Genomic DNA, 8922 nt, shown 5'->3' on the forward strand with positions numbered 1-8922 from the left:
TACGTTTTTACACATTTGAGCGTGTACAAGAGGGTGGTTTAGTATTCTTCACATTTTTTGTTTTGTTTTTATTCTGCATGCTCAACTGAAAGGCGTTGTAACGGTGTTGAAAATGACTTTGCAAAACTCTCAGCATGAAACAGTGTTTTAAATGTAATACACCCCCTTGAAATGGCGTTTCCTGCAGAATATGCCCTTTGACATGACGCTTTTGGTATAAACACACCATTGATAATGGTATTCTACAAATGAACTTTCTGTATTGTGTGAAACTTACACCGCAAAGGTGTGTGCCATAGGACGAGCCATTTACACCCACAAACGTATTTAAAAATACTACGTACTGCGCACACCTCTGTGGGGTAAATTTCACACCATGCCAAAGGGTGCTTCACCAGGACACCTTCAAAGGACACCCCAGGTAATGTTGTATTCTACAAAAAGCGCTGTTTCAAAGGGCTAATTCTGCAGAAAACACCATTTCAAGAGGGTGTATTCTATTTGAAAGACAGTTTCAGTTTTGCAAATACGTTTCTCAACATCGTTACTACATCTTTCAATTCAGCAGGCGGAATCAAAACAACGGTGTTTATTTAAAATGTCCTCTTTCGCATGCTGAAGAGCGTAAAAACATTTACTACGTAGAGAGTTCAAAAGGGGTCACCTGTGTCAAGTGCTGTCTGTATGCCTTTTTACTACTGCTTTGAGCTACGAATCATCGCCAACAAGCAGACGTCGTCACGATTGTGTAATCCATGTAAATATTGTAAGGCTTTTCTTTTTCTTTTTGGTCAGGCCTCTGTTATCTAGATGCGACAGAGATAACAACAATCAAAAGGACTCAAATAAAAGCGAAAATTGGGTCCAGGAAAAGTGCATGAAAGGCATTACTCAGAAGAGTTGGACTTTGGGTTACATGATCTTCCCTTTGGAAAAGTGGAACATGGAAGCGGAAAAGCGAACTAACCGAACGGTGACATTTCTTTCCGGGGAGAGCGAGTCGAGTCGGTGAATATATTTTAGGGCGTAGTCACACAAAACACACCTTGCACTGAACGACATTTCGATACACAGTTGATGATAATGAAAAAAAATGGCTAGGAAGCAAGCGAGCTGGTGAAGATGATTTTTTTGAGACTTCGTGTTGTGTCTGTCCCTTCGTGTTCCTTAGTCTCGGGGTTTTTACATTATGCAGTTGATGATGATGGTGATTAAAATAAAAACACGAGAACGTAAGTTGTGACAAAGCCTGTCTGGATACTCCCCCAGTATCCCTATACAGTAAATTACTCAATCTCCGTTCGTATACCAATAACTTTTCTAAATATCGTATAGTTTTCCCAATTGGTGTCGAGTTGCTCGAAGAAAGCGGCGTCAACTTTTGCCAAACTTCCAGTTCACCATTTTACATTTAATGCAGTCGTACAACAGATTTGTCCCCGCGAAAGCTCACTTTCAGATGAATCAGTACCAACGAGGAGGAGGAACCCGAGTCCGTGGATAACATCTCGGCGGACGTGCGAGACGAGACACAGAGCGTCGAATGGATATTCCGGAACACATCCGGATGACGACATGGCTGTGAAAACAGACATCCCTGTTTATTGCGGCCTCCGTTGCACGACAAGACGGAGTTATCCTCGCTGTATACTGTATATCTCATGCGGCAAAACGTCAAGAAACTTTAACAGCCGAAGCTTGGAAGGATATCTGACCGCGGAGTTGCGAAGAGGCTCACGGAGCTTAGCGAGTGCAGAAATAGATTATACCCGTTTCCTAAGCGCAGACTTGGTACCTTGCAAACATCTTTAAAACTGAGTATTTATAGTATATTCTAACTTAAATACTTTGGGGGAGCAAATTGTACTCATTTCGTAAGTTACTCCTATATAAAATACTTCATATTCCTGTTTCGTGCGATGACACCTATATGAACCTATATGGAGAGGAGTGAATACCCTTCTATATTTTGTTTTTACCTGTTTGACAGTGAACTTCACAAACCGTAACTTGACAGTATCTTGAAAGTAACGAGTTCCTTTTAGGAGTGTTTAGTAGTCTACTCAAATATTTTACAATGTTGAGTATTCAACGCTCTACTCAGTTACTTTTTTGCCCGGTATTCAGTAACTTAACCAAAATATTTGTTGATGTCTTGTACAGACCTCCCTAAGCACTGTCGACAGGGAACAGACCTACAAAGTAATTAATTGGTTCCACGTTTATACTTTCGACATTGTATAACTAACCGTAATCGAATTGCGTTTGCAGGCAATTCGTAATGCACTCGGGATTACTTCTGGATATGCGATTTGGCATGCTTTGTGCGCAAAAAGTCCCTTTTTCTCAGAACTGTGGCATTTTTAATCAGATTCGAAAATTTCTCCGGCGCTTTTGTAGTCTCAGTTCATGTATGTTCCGATGGTTCTGCTAAGCACAGACATCTAGTCATTGTGCTCCACTAGTCTTTGTCCTCGCAATAAATATTTCCGTTTTAGTAAAGAGTTCCTCGAGGAAGCACAATAAAGTTGTACATCAAAAAGATTTTTTTTTAATCAACGGAACTCGGTGTAGCTCAATTAGTTTTCAGAGTACCCATAATTCTAATTAAATTACAATGATGACGCTCTAGACGTGGCAGTAATTTGATTTTTTTTAGCACGTCTCTGCAATTGCAATTCAATTACACTTCCGAAAAGTAATTTTTACGGGTCCCCTGACTGAAGGAGTCTCCAGCAGGAAGCCTTTTACTTCTATGCGTGTCCAGGGACAAGCAGCAAGACAGAAACAAGTAGCAATAAAAAAGAAAACTATCGTCGTCATTATTCTACCGGTCTGCACAGCGACGAATTTGGAACAACAAACCACGGAGAACAAAATATATATTCAGGGTGTCCCAAAGAAAAAGGGCCAGGGGCTACACAAAAAACGTTGTGCTCTACACAAATGGAACCAACTGTACGTGCTTGGCAGTTGTGTGGTCTATCAAAAAAAAAAAAAAATTCATCGCCCCTTGTCAATTAATTAGTAGTAATTAATTTTCAATTTGTGTAGAGCACTCTTTTTTTTCTTTAGCCCCTGGCCCTTTTGTGGTGGGACACCCTGTATATGTACACCCAAAAATGCCCGTCTTGAAGGAGCCGGAAGTCCCATACAGCTCTAAAAAGGTAGCAGAGACCTTTTGAACCTGCTTTGAACACTTGCGTTGCCTGATTCTCTTTCTGTCGTGTGCCTACACAGAGTTACCTTAATGCGAGGATTGGGCCCCCATATGCGTTTCAGATCAAAAGAATAAAAAGCCCTAGAGGAAGACAGGAAGCAGATGTAAGACCCATCCAGCCCAGCACCGCTCAGGATGCACGAGGGGCACGGAAAAAAAGCAGAGGGAGGAAGAAAGGGCCTGCGCCATCTGCCACGCGACTGGCGCGTGGCTCATCTCCCGTAGAAGACAGCATCTGGCTCTGGAGTAGATATACTTCAGGGAGTATGTGTAATTCAGCGGAATATGTTACTAGATTATGGCGGCCATGTCATTTGCAGCTTTCCCTATGCCGCACCTTGGATGTTAGCCGTGGCGCTGGTCATAGGAATAATGTAGTTATTCCCAATGCAAACATCGGCAGTGTGAATAGGTCTGATCATCTGAAGGAATTTCAATCTCAGTAATGTGTCAACTCTAGGCAGGTGGCGCAGGCTACCGCCCGTTCCAAAGGGAAAAGTCACAGTATCCACCCATCCATCTTCTAGAATACTTATATTTTGTACACAGGCTTGCGTTAGGACTTTCGTAGTGCATCACTGCGTAACTCACGGGTTCTTGGAAGATTCGTACATTGATTATCATCATAAATCCCGTCCGTTTTAATGGGTCCCGAAGCTTCGAAATACGCGTACGGCTGCTGTCGTCTGCTAAGATGACCTGTCCGCTTCTGCTCGTTCAAAATTCTCTCATGAATCCATCATGGACAAAAGTCTGGACTGAGCAACGCAGAAAACACAAATGCACACAAGACTCTTGAGCATGAATCTTGTGCTTGCATGTTTCGCAGCGGCATGACTGACGCTGAAAGAAAATAATGTGCGCTGGGATGGACAGGAGTGATCAGGTGGCTCACGCTACCTCACGCTGATTGCCTTACGTCATGTCAGGAGATCGGGCTGGAGCTCCAAGGTCACGCTGCTCCGCACAAGGCTGATTTTTAAGGCAGCGAGCGTTTTCCGAATCGAAAAATTAAAAAAATTATTTGCGCCGTTTTCCTGATCGTCGGAAAACTCCACAAGATTTTCAATGCATAATGTAAAAACCCCGAGACTAGGGAACACGAAGGGACAGACACAAACACGATTATTATGCATCATTTTCACCAGCTCGCTTGCTTCCTAGCCATTTTTTCATTGGCAAGATTTCCGAGTCCCCCGTAAATAAAAGACAGTATGTTCTGGCAAGGTGCTATGAAAAACGAAGTCAAAATTTCAAATAAAACGCTTTTTTAGGCACGGTATTGCACTTTTTATTCATCTGTTGAACGTTCGTGCTCTTATAACAAGAATGAAAAGTTAGCATATCGCCAGTTATTTTTTTTTTCTTCTCATGAAAAGAAAATCTGTGAAAGCCGGGAAATTATCATGAATTTTGCACATCCACATACCTTTATACGCTATAGTGTCAGCCAAGCATTGGGTAAGAGTTATATCCACCCAAGCCTGTTCTGCTTATGCGTTAAGAAATGCACACACAAAAGTGAAAATTTCTGCGAAATAAACCCGAATCACCAGCATGTCATCATTTCGCTTTTGACGGTGAAAATACAGTCTTATTTTTCATTGTTTTTCTACATAGGCGCGCAATCCATGCGAGTCGTGCGCAAAGCACCGGACAACTTTCAAACTAACTTCGTCAAAGTATGTTTTATCAAATGTCAGTACGACAGTGGGAAAATCGCAGATACGGCACAGGTAAGAATAATATTGACACGATCCAGAGCCAGACATGACTCATTCGGAGCGGTTAAGGGAAAATCGATCAACCCAGACAGAGAAGCGGAGTTCCAAGTACGGATAAGTTCGCGCAGGTTCAAATTGTATTCCAATCCTGTCTCAGTAAGGTTGGTACACGTGTCACAGGCAAAATGTTTGATCACGCGGGAAATCGTGAGGATTATATGAACAAAATGACAGGCAGGCTTCGTATCAAGATTTCTGGAAACGTCCACTACCGGCGAGCGTGACAAAGACCACGAGTAACAGTAAACACCACCGTTTCTTCCGCGTTTGTTTTCCTCGCAATATCAAACAAATAGTTCGAGACGGCGAGAGCAGCAACCGGGAAAGTCTCATTGAACAAAAAGATAGAAATGCCACAGAGGAATAGAGATAAGACAACTACGCATACTCACATGTGCAGTAGTTGTATGAGAAATTATCCAATGCCCATAGGGCTTCAGTATTGGAACAAGACCGTATATCATCCACACACACCACGGGAACACAAGGGAGCACACCAAACAGTGCAAACGTCGTGCACGAAAACGAGACCCAAACTCAAAACGTGCCACTGACAACAAACGGCACACCTTACGAACGCCGCCGGTCGCGACTCCTGTGGCATTCAGTAGCATTCCGCGCTTTCTACTCCCCTCTCCTTTTCATGCTCCTTTCCTTTCACTGTGGCTCTCTCTCATGGAGGAAGCTCTCTCTTTTCTTTTCGGATAGATGTGTTGGATGTGGCTTTTGACTTATAGCCAGCAGAAGACGGGTCTAAATTACGTCACCTACATGTTGTTTTCGTTTTGCAAGCCTCGCAAAACGACCCAAACCTAACAAACCGCACTGTGCAAGCCACGGCGTAGATTTCGTGTGGGGTGTAGGGGGTGTTGTTCGTCCCTCGTCGTTCTTCCCGTCATGTCATTCGTTCGACAGCAGCAGCTGAGCTGACAACAGTCATCTCCATCGACATCAACGCCATTCTGGATCGGGGAGCCACAGCCACAGGCTAGGCCGAGTCAGGTCAAGCCGTCAAGCGGTCAAGCCAAGCGAGCCGTGAGTGAGCGATCTTGGCGTGTAGTGGTTGTGGGTTGTGGTGTCTGCGTTCACAGTCATTCAGCTTTTGAGTTGTGATCGAGGTGTGTGTATGGACGTGTGGTTGTAATGGTGTTTCTTACTGTCGCGAATCTTGTACGGAACACAGGATCCGGAAACAAGTACTGGAAACGAAAAAGGATCTTACAGTTATCAGCCGTGAGTAAATGTGCTCCTGTACATACCTCGGACACGTGCGGTGATTAGCGTTGCTGGATTTACGTTTCGAAAATCACAAACTGCATTTTTCAGCATTTCTATGGTCGAAGCCGCAACTGTTATCGGCTGGCTATAAGATCGGTGCATCGTGCCCTTCAGCACGCCTGTCAGGGCCGGAAGGCTGTGAAAGTCGAAAGGAGCCAGGTATACATAATCATTTAGGTTTATTCCGCTTCTCACGACAGCGGTATTTGTCACCAAGCGTCTGCATAACTGTAACTGCATTGTGCTATTCCAGCTTTGGGAGACTAGAATCAACGCAGCCTCAACAGAACTTGGTCTGGCCTGTGGGCCTCTTCTCACCAATTTATCGAAGGCAAGCAACCAAAATAGTTTCGAAGAAGCTGCTGCAGTGGTTTTCCCATTGTATTAGTGACCTACACTAGTGCCAATGCACAAGCACTCAGCACAATTTACTTTGCGCCTCAGACAGAACGAGATACCCTGCATGATTTCTACTGGTCTTCTGGGTATCCCAATTTAAGTGCTCTACCATTCTGTGACTTCGGTATACTCTCTTCATACCCGTTGTTTCACATTGAGCCATGTTTGACATGTGACAGTATACGCTGCATTGAAGTTCTGCTTGCGAGCTTCAACATTCAGCTTGGCAACACTGGACTCATTTGTGATGAGTCAATTGTGTGTAGCATACATAGTGCAAGAAACCTGTTACCAGAAAACACAAAAATTGGCACATCTTCAGCAGGCATCATTAGAATACATCCCCAAACCAATTTCCCCAAAACTTCCCCAAACCAATTTCCTTGTCTTTTGTTTGCTTTTAGTGCAAAGTTGCGATCGACCGAAGAGTTCTGTCCGACCTGGCGTACACAGAGCCACGGACATTCAAAGTAAGATTATACGCTTATGAAATGTATTTCAGATGTGCCTTCACTAGATGTTGTACTTGTTGCAGAGCCTTGTTGGCTTAGCTCGCATGAAGAGGTTCCTCGAGCCAGCAGGCCCAAAGGCAGCCTTGGAGAAACCTCCAGATGGGATCATCACGAGGGGTATGCTTTAGAAGGGAACTCGTAAAAGTAGTGTCATCATGTTCCAGCAAAAGAAAAAAATAAAATAAAATGAATGGGTAGCCCTGACCTCTTTTTTGTCGTGATGGACGTCATAGCACATCGTCTTGAGTGATGGTCGCCTCTGCTGTACATTGCAAATGCGAAGAAGGAGAGCAGTTTCCATCAACGGGTTTTCATCCGTATAAGATAACCTGTCCTGGGCTGCTAATACATCTCATTTCTGGTTTTGGAAAAGCCAGATTCAAAAATGCCTATTGGTTGGTGGGGTGCATTCTTCACATAACACAAAAGGAATTTGTGATGGTAACGTGTATTCTTTGGAAATATGGTAGTAGCGCGCATACCGTAATCTCACGCGTATAGCCACGGCTCATGCAGGGATTCCGTTTTTTTTTTCTTCTTTCCTTTTCTTTTCTTTTTTTTGCAGACACTCTGCGGCTTACCTGAGGATTATTTTTCCGGGGTATTTTCCCCATACCCCAGTTTTAACGAAAGCACCGACAGTGTCTCCGGAACAGCACCGCCCTCTCAATGCATAACAGGGGCACATTCACATTCAAGTAGACTGACGTTCCTGGTTCCCCCATACAACTTTAACCAAAGGGGTGATAGTAATTCATGTCTTGTGGAAGACCACTGACCTGTCGATCCAGAAAAGAAATATGCAACAAGGGCACAACCCGATCTTAGCAGAACACTAGAACTCACCTTCTTCGTTGTACACCGTGCCGACCCCGGAATGTGGACCACAAGGTTTATGGCCTTCTCTATGGTCTCCTTTGTTGGAAGACCCGCAGGAAGGGTCGAATATGTGCTATCCATTTTAATTGATTTATTTTATAACTGCACCACTGGTTTACCACACAAATCAGTCGCATCATATTGCCTGCGGCTTATCTGCTAGAAAATTTGCAAAATGTTCTTAAAAACAGGTCCTGCAGCTTATCTGCGGTGCGGGTTATACGCGTGAAATTACGGTACTTTGCGCACATGCACTGACCCAGCCAATCTTGACAAGCGTTCACATTATATTTTTTCCAAGTATATCTTCCAGGCCTTATGCTTCGTGTTAAGATGGTACAGAGTTGCTCAAAAATGCAAATCATTTCAATGTTGCATTCATTTTTTTATTTCACCTTTCCCTCTGGGCCAGGCAGTAAAGCAAGGAGACATCATAGCTTGCAATTACAAATTCGCAAGGGTATTGAATGCCTACTAAACAAAATTAAATTAGTACCCGTGCACTTGCATTAGCTCTTCCAAAGTAGAACAGCATAGAGAACTTCATGGGCTCTACGATGCCTGTTTGACAGAAGCAGTAGAGAACTACGTTACGGCTCTATCACAATTTCTAACAGTTTAGAACATTGTGGAACCCAAACTGCTTCCGGATGACAGCGACGCGCCCATACCGCTTGTATTATTTGCGGTGTAACCGCGTTCTTTTTCAAACACAGCTTACCTGGTGTATTTATTAACATAAAATGCTATTAGTAGGCATTACTATCCAAGCTGAACATTGGACACAATCGTCCATATTATCGAATACCAATGAAATAACAACAACAATAATGGAGGTTTCTTGAAAAAA

At 43.5% G+C, this 8922-nt stretch overlaps 2 protein-coding genes across 2 annotated transcripts in view; one reads left to right on the forward strand and one right to left on the reverse strand.

Moving 5' to 3' along the window:
• LOC135370837 (uncharacterized) overlaps nt 1-5615 on the reverse strand; it is a 45899-nt gene extending 40284 nt beyond the window's left edge. Inside the window, exon 1 of the mRNA XM_064604710.1 lies at nt 5397-5615. The gene's annotated coding sequence lies outside the window, so the exon portion shown is untranslated. The remainder of the gene's footprint in view (nt 1-5396) is intronic.
• Nucleotides 4852-7390, forward strand: LOC135369753 (large ribosomal subunit protein bL20-like). Its single transcript, XM_064603270.1, has 7 exons — nt 4852-4956; nt 6065-6122; nt 6188-6237; nt 6331-6441; nt 6536-6613; nt 7086-7151; nt 7217-7390. Exons 1-7 carry the CDS (start codon nt 4852-4854, stop codon nt 7319-7321), a joined length of 573 nt encoding a protein of 190 aa, XP_064459340.1. The 3' UTR covers nt 7322-7390.
• The last annotated feature ends 1532 nt before the right edge of the window (nt 7391-8922 follow it).

Source organism: Ornithodoros turicata, chromosome 10 (assembly GCF_037126465.1).
Source record: "Ornithodoros turicata isolate Travis chromosome 10, ASM3712646v1, whole genome shotgun sequence".
In the NCBI taxonomy this organism is placed as follows: domain Eukaryota; kingdom Metazoa; phylum Arthropoda; class Arachnida; order Ixodida; family Argasidae; genus Ornithodoros; species Ornithodoros turicata.

What these genes read in the sequence shown, in the direction of transcription:
- LOC135369753 (XM_064603270.1), top strand. Translation starts at nt 4,852, where the DNA reads ATGCGAGTCGTGCGCAAAGCACCGGACAACTTTCAAACTAACTTCGTC. An exon ending in AAATCGCAGATACGGCACAG is followed by an intron (nt 4,957 to 6,064) that starts GTAAGAATAATA and finishes CTTGGCGTGTAG; the next exon opens with TGGTTGTGGGTTGTGGTGTC. An exon ending in CAGAGCCACGGACATTCAAA is followed by an intron (nt 7,152 to 7,216) that starts GTAAGATTATAC and finishes TACTTGTTGCAG; the next exon opens with AGCCTTGTTGGCTTAGCTCG.